Genomic DNA, 14,058 nt, shown 5'->3' with positions numbered 1-14,058 from the left:
TTAAGCTTCCAGTCGCAGACCAAACTGGTTGTTGGAAAAAGGATGAGGTGGGGGCGTGGTCTAAGTCACTGTCCACAGGGCTGCACAAAGGTCTCAGAGACTGGTAGACTTAGGTGACTTGGGGCATCGTGTAGCTAGACCAGAGTCCACCCAGGCAACCCGACTCCACTGCCCCGATCCCCAGATCCTCCGGAAACTCCCTTTCTCGACCTGCACACGGGAGCTCGCCCTTTCTACCCTGCCTCACCAGCCCACCCCACTGGAGGCTCTCGCCCCGCCCGGCTTCGCCCCGCCCTCTCTATCTCCTCCACCCTCTTTGCCCTCCCCCTAGCCTGAGGGCGGGCGCCGACTTCGTACAGCAATCGAGTGAGCACACTGCTCTTTGAGCCCGAGTGCGCTGCCTAACCGCGAAGTACCGCCGCCGTGCCCGCCCCGGCGTGGGCACCCTGTCCTGCACAGGTCTGTCGCTTCTTCCTGCTGTCTCTGAGCGCAGTTCAGGCCTGGGGTCCCGCCATTCGGCCCCTGCCTGCAGCTGCCAAGCTCCTCTGGGCATCTGCTGGGCTCACCTGCCTCTGCCCCAGCCCCTCTCGCGTCCGCTCCCCAACCCCGGAGCTGCATCCCTTTGCCTCTGTCTCGGAGACTCGGAGGCCTCCCGGTGTGCCTGGGTCAGGTCAGAAGCCACAGGGGACTCAGACGACTCCCTCTGCTTATGCGCCCCTGGTCTCTCCATGGCGCGCGCGCCTAGTGCCAGGGAGGGTTGCGAACTGGGTGAGCCCAGAGGCCTCTGGAGCCACGGTCTCGGAGGGAAGGTGGGAGGGCGCAGCGGGAGCATCAGGCAGGCCAGGAGGTCTGCAGCTGGACGCCGAGGGTTGGGGACGGTCGGGGAGGAGCAGTGGCGAACGCATATGGGTCCGCGGGAGGGCGGCAGAGTGGTGTCAACCATGGGGCTGTGGCCTGGCACTTATAGACGCCCTATGGGATCTAAGGTCCCCAGGATTGTTTGCACCAGAGCAGGAAATCTGGGTACACCCCTTCCCTCTGGGAATTGAGTCCCCACATGGCCATGGCGAGTCACTGGTGTCTTGAAGCCTCACAGTCCTCCAGTCATAATGCCCCCTACGTGGGAGGGAGAACGTCCTGGAACTTTCTTTGATGTTCAGGGCCCTTCCTGTCCCTGCCACCAGTTGCATGACTTAGGGTTATGATAGCCAGAACCCGGGTGCCCGAAGTCAGATGTTGGAACTGTTGCCGAGCAACAGAATGCATCGCTGGGTCAGGTGGGATGCACAAGAGCATCCAGTAGCAGCAATGACCAATCATAAGCCGGTATTGGGTTCTCCATAAAGTAAAGGCTCAGATTTCCGAGGAAATGGGTTGGAAATGGAAATATCCTTCTTCAGGGCAGGGGGACCCACTTGAGCCCCTTCGAGAGGTTTGTGTTGTCCTAGCCTCCCTGTTGGTCCACCTGGCAGGCCTTCCTGCCTAATGTTCCCCCCTGCCTTGGCTCTGGCAGTCTCCAGAAGTGTTCAGAGGTGGAGTGTATTTGGGGAAAGGCAGCAAGAGGGGGATCGTTAATCGCTGAGGGTGGGGATGGGATGCAGAGGGTGGGTGTGGCTCTAGCCCCTCCCTCATCAAAGCAGGAGAGTGACAGAAGCCTACAGGATGGGCGATCTGACACTTGCATCTGCAGATGAATCAGTGTCCCGTCAAACACCAAAGTCTCAAAGATAACAGGTGTGAGGTGGGCAGGGCCAGCATGTGCTGGGGAAGTGACATTAACGGGGGTTGGCTAAACAGGTCTTTGGTTGGACTCTGACGTGAAAACCCCACCCTCCCACAACTGAAATGGCTGGAGGGGCAGTTTCCCCTGAACATGTAATTCTTGTGAATAAAAAAAAAAATTACTCTTTTAAAAACGGGTCTTGCAGAATTATGTTCCAAAAGACAGGAGCAGCTCTAGGGCCTATTTTGTTCTTTGCAGCCCCGAGACTGGTTGGGAACTGTAGTGTTTGCACAGACAGCAAGGGCTAGTGGTCTGCTAAGCCACTCCTGGGCTCTGGGTAGCAGTGAGAAGGAGCCGGTCAGAGAGTAGCCTCAGAGGAGCCCAGGGAAACTAAGAGCTAGACTTAAGGTCAGACACATGTGCTCAAGAACTGCTACCCCAAGGCGGAGCCTCTTCTGGAGGGCCTGAGCCCATTAGCCCTCCCCCACGACCCCCGACAGTGGACAGCCCATCTTCAGGGGCTGAGCCATCATCTTTCTCAAACTCACTTCAGGTCCCTAGGTTGGTCTTTCCGGGAGAGATGACTCGAAAGTCTCTGCCGTGGTTCCATGCACACTGGTCTCCTCATTGACATTTCACTACTCCTGGTTGGCTCTAAACCATGGGCCTTTTAAAGAGAGGTCTCCACAGCTGTCCATGGTACCTGTGAGCGTTACTTTTAAAATGCCACTAAAGATACTTCCTGAGACCAGCCCCTGCTGTCAGCCAGTCTCTGTGAGCCTATCAGCAGTTCAATCTACTGACCTCCAAGGGAGCTCCTCTAACACTGTCTTTTTAAGTTTTCTTATATGTGTATGGGTATTTTGCCTTCATGTATATCTATGTACCGCATGCATGCAGTGCCGTGCATGCAGAGGCCATAAGAGAGCCTTGATCCGGGCTGGAGAGATGGCTCAGTGGTTAAGAGCACTGATTGTTCTTCCAGAGGTCCTGAGTTCAATTCCCAGCAACCACATGGTGGTTCACAACCATCTGTAATGAGATCTGATGTCCTCTTCTGGTGTGTCTGAAGACAGCTACAGTTACTTATGTGCATAAAATAAATAAATAAATCTTTTAAAAAAGAGAGAGAGCCTTGATCCCCTGGGACTGGAGTTATAGACAGTGAGCTGTCATGAGAGTGCTAGGAATCGAACCTGGGTTCCTCTGGAAGGGCAGCTAGTGCTCTCAAACACTGAGCCATCTCTTCAACCCTTTCTTATCTTAAGACCAGGTCTCTTGTATCCCAGGCTGGCCTCAAACCTAGTATGTAGTCATGGAAGACCTTGAGTTTCTGATCCTCTGCCTCAGTCTCTCTCAGGAATCACAAGCCTGTGCTATCACATCTGGTTTATGCTAGGAATTGAACTCAGGTAATCATGCCTGCTAGGTAATCACTCTACATCCTTAGGTCTTCCCTTGGCCTTTTTTATTAAATAAGGGTTATCACGTACCTCCCATCTTTGCTGATGGAATAGTACTGTCATTCTCACTTTAGTGTGTCCTGCTAACACTCTTCAGGATTTTCTCCTTATGTGATGCTCTGTAGCTCAGAGATGATGCTGGTGTATGGTGACTTAATCCTACTAGAGACACGATTAGCCAGGAGGAGGCATATGGCATCCTCTCTGCAAGATGAGGTCTCATCTTTCCTCATTGTCCTTGTGGTCCCTGCTTGGTCTTCCTGTCTCTTCCATGTATGCATCTCTGAGCATCCCTCAGTATACTCTAATTCACCAATTCTCTCCTCAACACTATCTAGATATCTAGATTAGAATTAATCGTGGGTTTTGTGGGCTTCCTTTTTTCCCCCTTAGTTGTTTATTTAAATGACTCTAGTTTCCATTTTTAGGAGATTGTTTTGTTTTATTTTTTGATTGTGTGTGGTTGTACACATGTAAGTAGAGATGTTCATGGCTGCCAGAGGCATCAGACCCCCGGGAGCTGGAATTCCAGGCAGTTGTAAGGTGCCTCACCTAAGTGCTGGGAATCAAAACTGGGTCCTCTGCAAGAACGGTCTGCACTCTTACTAGATGAGCCGCCTCTCCCAGCATTAAAATGACTACTTTTCATGCCCAAAGTCTGTGACTTAAAAGGTTTGTGTGGGGGTGAGGTGGGGGCTGCTCTGTTTACCCCTTGCTCCTCAAAAATATTTTATCCATGCTTTACTCAAAGATCTTGCGCTTACTGAAACGTGTCCAAGGCATGCTAGTTAAGTCAGCTGATTTTGTTTCACCTTTTCCTGGCCAATACACTGCCAATCCCTTTCCCCTTGGCTTTCCAGGTCATATACCTTAGCATCCATGAACCTTGAGAGCATGAACCATGAACCTCTGGTGCGTTGGCCTCTTGGGGGAGAAATCTTTTCTTTCCCTCTCTGTGCTGTTCACTCCAGGACCCCTGCTTCCTGGCCTGCCTTTCCTTGTATATCAGATTGTAATCGTTTCTGCATGATCCTTGTCACCCTAGGACTAGGTCCTGCCCTGACAGCTATTGGAGTGTCCCATGTCTGCCTGGCTCAGGCCCCTGCAGATCAGCTGAGCAGGCTAGGGACTCCTGTCTCCCTGTGGCCTGTCCTTGGCCTGTGTCCTTCCCACATTTCATGATGATTGCCCAACCATAGGCGCCAGTCCTGCCCATCTTCTTCCCAAGTGATGGAGGCGTCTAGTTTATTTCTTCTTGGGCATCTTTGTTTTTATGAAAGACTTCAAGCAGTGAGACACAAAGCAAGCGAGGGAGTGTGGGCACCTGCCACTCATCTGTCAGGCTCTGTCCTCCCACACCTGCCTCCCTACCTTCTCTACAAAGCCCGTGCACCCTCACTCTGCTTCCCAGGACTCAGCCCACTGCCCTCTGACTCTGCCACGTGGTGGGTTGTGTGCCCCTCCTGTGCTATGTCCGCAGCCTGGTGTGTTCCCATTGGCTGTCACGTCTGTTCCGTGCGTTTGCCTCCCTGCTTTAGGCACCTTCCAGATGCGCACTATGCACTAAGCCCAGGGCTTAAGGATATCTGCCTTGGCTGAGCAGGAGACTGACCTTTGCCCTGGGCAGGCACTAGCATCAACCCAGTATCCTGAGGGGTGATAAGGTAGGCCAGCCAAAATGTCATCCAGGGACCTCTGGAGTCATTGCTGCTTCTGAGAGCCTCAGGCTCTGCAGGGGGTAGAAACTGTCTACTGAGGACAGCATTCCCTAGACCCTCCTGTGGAGGGAAGGCCCTGCCCCAGAGAGAGTCCAGCCTTGGACTTATTGACAGAACAGGTCTAGGATGCTACATGTGTCGGCCATGGTGCGCTTACCACAGCCACAGCATCTCACCCTCCCAGTCTTTTTCTATCAGCTACTTCTCCTCATAGTCTGGGGACTCCTGGGGAAGTGATACCTTTTGAGCTCATGTCATTCCTGAAATGCTGCCCTCGGGGCTCTGAGAGGTTTTGGAGAGAGTGCTGGAGAGCAGAGGCCAAGCCGGGGAAGTCGTGGGTTATGGGTCATAGGGCAGCCACTGCAGTATCTGTATCGACAGATAATACCCCTCTTGGCTCACCCAGCCACCCATCTTCTTGTCCCTGCGGTGGCTTCTTCTTCCTCTCTAGCTTGTTTTCCAAACAATTTGCTTAATGTGATTCCCAGCCAAGTTGAACGTGACTAATGGTGTTTACCCATCAACGTCAGGCAGGCGGGCTGGGGACAGCCGGGGGAAGGAATGCCTGAATGTGCCCACTAGTGACACCCTCTTCTCTTGCAGAGACACTTGTGGTCTGGCACCCGGCCTGAAGCTGACAGCATGGAGCCCCTCTCTCTGGCCTCCACACCAAGCTGGAATGCCTCAGCTGCTTCCAGTGGTAACCATAACTGGTCTCTGGTGGGCCCAGCATCGCCAATGGGAGCCCGGGCAGTATTAGTGCCTGTGCTCTACCTGTTGGTGTGCACCGTGGGACTGAGCGGAAATACACTGGTCATTTATGTGGTGCTGCGGCACGCCAAGATGAAGACAGTTACTAACGTGTACATCCTGAACCTGGCCGTGGCTGACGTATTATTTATGTTGGGACTTCCTTTCCTGGCCACACAGAACGCTGTCTCCTACTGGCCCTTCGGCTCCTTCTTGTGCCGCCTGGTCATGACACTGGATGGCATCAACCAGTTCACTAGTATCTTCTGCCTGATGGTCATGAGTGTTGACCGCTACCTGGCCGTGGTCCACCCTCTCCGCTCAGCCCGGTGGCGTCGCCCACGGGTAGCCAAGATGGCCAGCGCGGCCGTCTGGGTCTTTTCGCTGCTCATGTCTCTGCCGCTCTTGGTCTTCGCGGATGTCCAGGAGGGCTGGGGCACCTGCAACCTGAGCTGGCCAGAGCCTGTGGGGCTGTGGGGTGCAGCCTTCATCACCTACACGTCTGTGCTGGGCTTCTTTGGGCCCCTGCTGGTCATCTGCTTGTGCTACCTGCTCATTGTGGTCAAGGTGAAGGCTGCAGGCATGCGCGTAGGCTCCTCAAGGCGGAGGCGCTCGGAGCGCAAGGTGACTCGCATGGTGGTGGTCGTGGTGCTGGTGTTTGTGGGCTGCTGGCTGCCTTTCTTCATCGTCAACATCGTCAACCTGGCCTTCACACTGCCCGAGGAACCCACGTCTGCCGGCCTCTATTTCTTTGTGGTGGTCCTATCTTATGCCAATAGCTGTGCCAACCCCCTGCTCTACGGCTTTCTCTCGGATAACTTCCGCCAGAGCTTCCGGAAGGTTCTGTGCCTACGTAGAGGATACGGTATGGAGGATGCGGACGCCATAGAGCCACGGCCAGACAAGAGTGGGCGGCCTCAGGCCACACTGCCCACACGCAGCTGCGAGGCCAATGGGCTCATGCAGACCAGCAGGCTTTGAATGCCCCTGTAACACCCTGGGGGTCCTCCAGGCTCCGCTGCGTTGTCTTCTGGGATCTGAGAGTTTGCAGAGATGCACTCGCCCCCAGGCCTACAAGTTGGACTCCTCTCAGTGGCGGTGTGAAGACAGCTGTGTGTGGCTTAAGCCATGGGCAGACGTAGCACAGCAGGTGTCTTCCCGTGGTGACTGACCATCTCTCTCACCAAAACGTTCTGCCAGACCAGGGGTGAGAGTTTGGAGACCACGTGACAGACTTAGCAGGGAGAAAGGGCTGGCTTTTTGCCCCTGGAAATATTCAGGCACCTCCACCCCTGCTGTGGCATAATTCTTGTCAGTCTCTCAAGGCCAAGAAGCGATTTTCCAAGAGGGAGTCAAGAGGTGATTCTCATGTAGACTATTAGTGTGTGCTGGTGATTACCCACCCTGAAGCTGTGCTGGGCTGCTAGCCCTCAGCCACCAATCCATGTTCTGGTCAGCATGGAGGACAAATGAAAGGTGTTCACGTGTGTTTAACCTCTGTGATCCTGTAGCTGCATGTACTTTGAGGCAACAGTTGCAACCAAGCTGCACTGGTCCTGGGACAGCAGAGAAGAAACCCTGGGACCCTATTCTGGCTGCTCCCCATCTTTCTCCAGCACAAGGAAAGCGAGGCCTTGGCCTTTATGATGGGAGTGGGTGGGTGGGGCAGACACATGGTGAAGAGTGGGAAGAGGAGGGGACACACTAGAATCCGGCCCAGTTAGGGTGACCCTGAGAATAGGTTCTATTGAGGCTTAGAGACTAGGAGAACGCACTGGGGACTTAACAGCCCTCTATCTCTTTAAGGTTGGGGCTCTGTCCCTGGAGAGGGAGCAAGGCAAGCAGGTAGCAGGCAGGAACTGCTCCCAGCACAAACAGCAGAGCCTGGAAAGACCTACCCTGTGAGAGAGTGCAAATACCAGTGCCAGAGAGGGCCAAGCCCCTGGTGAATCTGTGATCCCTCCTCAGACGCTTTCAGCAGCTTCTCTACTCCAGACCCAGAACATGTTCAGAGCTCCCATATCCACATTTTGCCATGGTGTCCCCAGGGCTGGAGAAGGATGTTAACCCCACTATTCTTCTGCTCTGGGTTGCCCTCCCTGGCATGCCTGGCTCCCTGAGAGGGTGCAGAGGCCAGGCCAGCAGGACTGAGCAGAGGGAAGGTTGTGGGAGCTGCTGTGTCTCAAGTGCGACCCCTCCCTAGGCAGAGGCCAACCCTGGAAACTCAGCCCTCAAAATGAGGGCCCTCCTGTTCGACAGCCTGCCTCTGAATAAATTAGGAAATAAACTGTCAGCTTCTTTCCCAAAGCAAATATTGTCGGTAGAACCAAGTGAAGCCAGCCTAAAGCAGAGAGCCCCCACAAGGTGCAACATCACCAACTCCCCGAGAACTGACCCCAGGTGAGGCAGGGGTCCACCCCAGCTGGTGGTTCCAGTCCTCAGTTCTCAGGAGCTGGTGGCAAAAACCACCCTACCCACTGTGACTCCACTCCTGAAGAGAGGTGTGTCCCTTTACCCCATCCCCCACCCCCAGCCTCTGCCCACCGTCGAGCCTCCTGGGATGGCGTTGCAAAAAGCATCCGTACCAAATGGCCCAGGAGAATTAGCAGAGGGCTCAGATGTCTGCCAACAGTTTTGACAAAGGGGGTCCCTAACAAGGCAAGAGTGCCCTCAGGGGTACAGACGTGACAGTCAGCCCGCATCCTCCTGCAAGGAGCTAGGGACTAACAGGACCCATGGAGTAGGACCTAGGGATGGATGGAGGGTGTCTGTTAGATTATCCTTCATCCTTATACCTCTACACACCCTGTTCCCCATCTTGCCAGCCTGAAGGCCCATATGGCAGGAGGCAGCATCCGGAACCCAGCCCCGAGAGAGCCTGTACTCCACTCCTGTACCCCAATAGGGCTGCAATGTAGCCATACTCTTGTGACCTTTGCTCATTCCCCTCCCCTGGTCAAATGCATACCATCCCTCCCCGAAGACCCAAACTACTGGTACTCAACCCCCCTTCTCAACTATCCCTGGTGGCTCTACCATACTGACCCCATGGGCCAGCACCAGTCAGTCCTCTGCTCCCTGCAACAAGGCCGAGAGAGTGTCCTGACAGCACCACTGAGGTCTCAGAGGTCAAGAAGCACGGGCAAGCTCACCCTCCTGCCAGAATAGGCAGGGGTGTCAGGGACAGGTTGCAGCAGGAAAGAGGACTACATGGAGTCCCAACTCAGCCTCAAGGGTCTCATCATGGACCACCTGTAAGTGAGGATGAGCTTCTGTGACACTGGAGGGAGCAAGAACCAGGGTGGGCATAGTATACAGATGCTAGGCTACCAGGAACAGGGCAGGATGTGGCCTGGACAAGCTAGGTGAGGAAGATGGAACACCAGACTGGTTCCTGACTAGGGAGCAAGGTAGGGAAAGACGACTCAGGATTCAGAAATGTGTGGAATATTCTGGAAGGTTCAATGCAGCTCAAACTTGGCTGGTATGGATGGGCAGAGGAGACAAGGCCCCAGCAGGAGACAGGAGCCAGAGGCATCTGAATTAAAGGTCTGGAGGGTGTACAGGAGGGCCATGGGCCCTGGGCACCATGAGGGCTGAGATGTCCTCCACTGGAGCCATGGAGAGTTGTAGAGCAAACATCCTGGGGCCACTGTGGCGATCTGCTGATCTACTTTATGGCTGTCTGCATCCGTGGGTTTTATCAGTCACTGGGTTCTGGTGACAGAGCGACCTTGCCCAGGAAATCCAGCCTGAGGGGCAGGGCCGAGGATGCAGAGGGGGACAGGAGATGTCTGTTTGCCTGGCTGGGTGGGGTGCAGGCTGGAAATGGTGCTAACAATGAAACAGTCCCCTTAGTCGTGCCACAGCGGGGCCTCTTCCCACACCATATCAGCAGGAGTCCTGTCAGGGTTCCCCGGGCAGATTGTGGCTGTGAGGAAGGTGGTTCCTATCAGCCACCACTTTCAGGTATCCTAGGGAAGAAGGATGGGTTGGTGAGTAAAGGTCACAGGCTGCTACTGGCCCAGGTGCCTGGGGACACTGTCGCCTCTTACTAAGTAGGAGACACGGAAAGTTCTCAAGAGAGCAGGGCTGGTGACGGCCATTCAGTCTCTTCTGGTCCCCCCAATTTCAGGGCCTGTCTTTCATGTTTCCTGGGATCCTGTGCTCTGTGATGGGAAACAGGGGCCTCTCTGTGGGAGTGACAACATAGAAGTCTTATGGAAGGGCACATGGTGCTTCTGGAAACAGTGGGAGCTTATGTATGCTGAGACAGAGGGCAGGGACAGAATCACCAATCCAGAAGAGAATATAAGAGAGAGGTCCCAACAGGGACAGCCAGGGATGGTGGCCTCCACCTCTCTCCTTCCTGATCCCCCCTAGGCTCTCCACCGTCAGGCACAACTAAAAGGGCCCATCACCATTCAGAGTGAGTACAGGCCAGTGCGAAGGGTGGCAGGCACGTTGGAAATATGTGAGCTTTCACTCTAATCATTGGAGGGGACGCCTGTCCATCTGGCCCCTGATTCTCCTCCCTCCCACGAAGCCTGAAGCTTCTGAGAAGGAGCCCATGGTCAAGCCTATTACCTCAGAGACAGCGTCTCTTTCTGTATCTGAGATTCACCTCAAAATTGTGATTCTTGAGGCTGGGGAGATGTCCTTGCTCCTAATTCAGCCCCAAGTAGTTATACTAGGTTTCCTAGAACAAGTCAGGGGTGCTCCTCTCGCCCACCCAGCAATGCCATGTCCTTCCTGTCAGTGGATCACACTTCACCAAGAATCTTGTGTACATGCAATCATGGTCCCATCGCCAGCTTATCACACTGGCATAATGTCCCCAAAGGTCCATCCATGACAGGTGTCAGCACATCCTGAACCGTGTCCTAGCACATCTGAGGCATGCTTCATGCTTGGCAGGCCTATGCACTGTGTCATCGTTTGGGCTGGATAGCGATAAACCAGATGTGCTTGCATAAACCTGTAACCCTAGCAATTGGTAGCAGGAGGACCAGGAGCTCAAGGCTAGCCTCAACTACATGGTGTGCTCAAGGCTAGTCTGGGCTAGGCAGAGCCATGAGGACAAGAATGGAGTCCAACCACTAGGGCCCAAGAGGAGACTGAGTGGCCACCCATAAACACAGGCTCCTTGAGGTACTGAGTGGAGACAGAGGCTTTCCGAGTTGTGTGTTAAATGCTACTCAGCTGATTGCTTCCAAGTAGGAACTGTCAGGTTGTGTGGGTTTCAGCTAATGATTCAGGGTTTTGCTTCGATGGGAATCCACTCAGCTGCAAGTCAAACACAAGACGAAGCTTCCTTGGCAGGGACAGCTCCAGAATGTCTACACCTGGATTCTCTTCCTTCCTCCCTCCTTAGCTGGCCTCAAACTCCCAGAGATCTGTCTGCCTCTGCCTCCCAAGAGTTGGCTTTAAAGGTGTTCACCTCCACACCTGGCTATTTCTGTTCTTAGAAGATTGATTTTTGCTTATTTTTAATTCTGTGTAGGTATATGTGTATGAATATGGATAAATGCATAGGAGTTGCAGGTACCCATGGAAGCCAGAGATGTCAGATCCCCTGGAGCTGGTGTTACAGGCCGTTGTGGGCTGCCAACCGTGGGTTTTGAGAGTCAAGTCTGGGAGGGCAGCAAGCAGCCTTAACCGCTGAGCCGTCCCACCAGCCCCTCTGTTTTTCTTAGTTTTATCACATGGAGTCGAGCCAGCATGTTCCTGATTAACTCTGGATCTGCACAGCTGGCTGTCCTGGCTGCTGCCATAAATTCCCTCTAACTGTAATCTCTAATTGCTCAGGGCACTGGCCAGGGTGGCATTGATTTTCCATTGTGGGCTCTCTCACAAGGTGTGCTTACCACTCTGCCAGGGTCGGCCGTGTCCCACAGGCTTTTATCACTGTGCAGAAAATCGAATCCTGATTCTCACACCCTTTTCCATCTCTGGGATCTTTTCAAGATAAATGAGCCGGGAGGGAGAAGAAATCACTATGTGAGGGTAGGGGGTGAGGTGCAGGCACAGCCCCAAGAGCCAACCCTGAGTCCTGCGTTGCCCTGAGAACCTGGCTCCCCCACACTCTTTCTCCTGTTCAGCCCTGCCCACACTCTGGCAGGATTTGTATCAGCCCATGGTAACATGGCCTCTCTGTGAGCTCAGTTCTGTCTCTCCAAATGGGTCACCTAGAAGCAGGCCTGGCTGTGGTTTTCCTGTCTCTCCAGCCTGGTGGAAGGTGTATTTTGGGTTCCGTGGGTAGAGTCGTATTTCCTGCATCCATCTGCACATGGGAGCCCCTGCTCTGTAGCTCTGAGGTGCTGGTTCAGGGCTGAGTGAAGGTATTGTTGTCTGGGAGTCCCTTGCAAAGGCTGCAAAGACAGCAGCCTAGGAGAGCATTCATCCACTGGCCTTGTTGCCACCCCGTAGTCCCGGGCTGCTCTTCCCACATGTCCCTTCATCTCAACAGCAAGAGGCCAGATGTCTGCACCAAGGCCAGGTGCCAATCCCTCTGCCCTTCCGAGTCACCTGGAAGCCTCTGTCCCAGGCTGCTTAGCAGCCTTGAAGAACCAGCTGTGTTCACACTGTAAGGCTGTCAAAATGTAGTGGGGCTCCCTGGGGCTGCAGAACAGGTCTGATTGTGGAGGCCCCAGTGGGGGCCCTTTGCACGCCGCTGCACGTGTGAACTGGACAGAACGCAGATGCAGATTCATACGAATGCAGCCGGGATAAACCTCACACCTCAGAACAAGGCAGAGAGAGCACTGTCCCCTGCACTGGAGTCCAGCAGGCTCCTGTGAGTGCTGACCGTTCATCCTGGTGCCTCACTGGTCAGGCAACAGACCTAGAGATGCACAGCCAGGTCCCTGCCTCAGGCTTCTCTGCTACCCACGGTGGACATCAGCATCTGGGGAGGGGGGAGGGCACCGGGACCTGGGAGGACTCCCCCTTGGACATCCTCCTTCCTGTGTGGGTACCTTTATCTCTACAGGGAACCCTTTCTGTTCTGCATTCTCCACCAGCACTTGAAGGCAGTTCCTGACATACCTCTACGTTGCCCAGCACCCTGGGTGTGGCCTCCTATTCTAGCTTCAGTATACACAAACCGAGGGTCAAAGTGTAACTTGAGCTTCATCAGCCTCAGCATCCTGAGTGGGTTCCTGAGATGAGGGCAGTCCTGGGCACCCCTCCCACCCCGTCCACTGGGATCTTTCTGGACCTTTATGCTTAAGTGTTTGCAGGCCTGCCTTGGTCTTGGTGACCTCCTGTGTCAGGGTCGTCTTTCTTTTCAGGAGCCGAACAGGACACTTGGAGTGGACATCTCTGAGTAAGGAAATGGGAGATTCTCAAGAGTTAGAACTGGGATAGCCCTGGGACTGTCTAAGGGAGACAGTCAGACAGACTGGTATTGTACAGAGCCAGAGGATGGAGCCATGTCCACTGTGCCTTGCCCCTCCCTTCCTCTGACCCCTACAGCTGACCAGCCCTGAGTTCTGTATGGTCCAGAGACTAAACTACAATAGCCTCCCTTGCCATTTTGAATTAGTTAATGCTTAGCAAGCCAAGTAAAAGAATGATTATCCGGGTAATGGTGGCACCCAGGCCTTTAATCCCAACACTTGGGAGGCAGGGGCAGGCAAATGTCTGAGTTAGAGGCCAGCCTGGTCTACAGACTGAGTTCGAGGACAGTCAGGGCTATACAGAGAAATGCTGTCTCAAACAAAGCAAAAAGGAAAAAATAATAACTAGAAAAAGACAGCAAAACCTCAACTTGAGTGCTTAAAACATTCATCAGAAATTGAGTCGTTTAAGACAGCCTGCTGCAGTTCCCAGTGGAGAATATCCTGGGCAGAGCAGAGTGTCTGTCCCCTCAGATGAGGCTTTCAAATAAGAGAAAAAATTAGGGAGAGCATCATCTAATGCCAGGAGCATAGAAACATGTAGCCAAAACCGAGTGGGGAAGTTGAGGCAGTCAGCTGCAGTTCCTGAATTGAGCTTTGTCTCTGTGGCTGGACTTCCCTTGACCGAACACCTTCTGCCTTCCAGTTCTCACCATTACGTCTTAGGACAGGCAAACACCAGTAAGACCCGTCAGAGATGGTTGCCGTCCCAAGGCCAACGTTTTCACTCTGGGGCTGCTTTGCTCTGTGCTCCTCCCTGCACAGCTCATCCCCAGACAAGGGGACTTGAAATAAGAGGCCACCTGGCTTCCACAGCCAGCTTCCTGGTGAGGGCGTACTGCAGGTGACAATTTGCTGATACAGTGTCCGTTATATCTGGCCTGTTGGCCATCCTGGCACCTGGGACCTGTCTGCCATTTTAGGTGTGCAGGAGGAGATGTTTCAACCTTGGTTCATTGTGGTGACCTTGAGGGGTCATGGTGACACTTACCTATTGGCCACTG

General features: G+C 53.9%; 1 protein-coding gene across 1 annotated transcript; it reads left to right on the top strand.

Annotated features, from left to right (window-relative positions):
• Positions 1 to 345: 345 nt before the first annotated feature.
• Sstr5 (somatostatin receptor 5) lies at positions 346 to 7,234 on the top strand. The gene is made up of 2 exons (XM_032912907.1): positions 346 to 459; positions 5,508 to 7,234. The coding sequence occupies exon 2, from the start codon at positions 5,547 to 5,549 to the stop codon at positions 6,633 to 6,635; it is 1,089 nt and encodes a 362-aa protein (XP_032768798.1). The 5' UTR covers positions 346 to 459; positions 5,508 to 5,546; the 3' UTR covers positions 6,636 to 7,234.
• The last annotated feature ends 6,824 nt before the right edge of the window (positions 7,235 to 14,058 follow it).

This window comes from Rattus rattus, chromosome 9, assembly GCF_011064425.1.
Source record: "Rattus rattus isolate New Zealand chromosome 9, Rrattus_CSIRO_v1, whole genome shotgun sequence".
In the NCBI taxonomy this organism is placed as follows: Eukaryota; Metazoa; Chordata; class Mammalia; order Rodentia; family Muridae; genus Rattus; species Rattus rattus.
Note: the sequence above shows the minus strand (reverse complement) of the source record. Positions and strands in the feature narration are given on the sequence as shown.

What these genes read in the sequence shown, in the direction of transcription:
- Sstr5 (XM_032912907.1), top strand. Translation starts at nt 5,547, where the DNA reads ATGGAGCCCCTCTCTCTGGCCTCCACACCAAGCTGGAATGCCTCAGCT.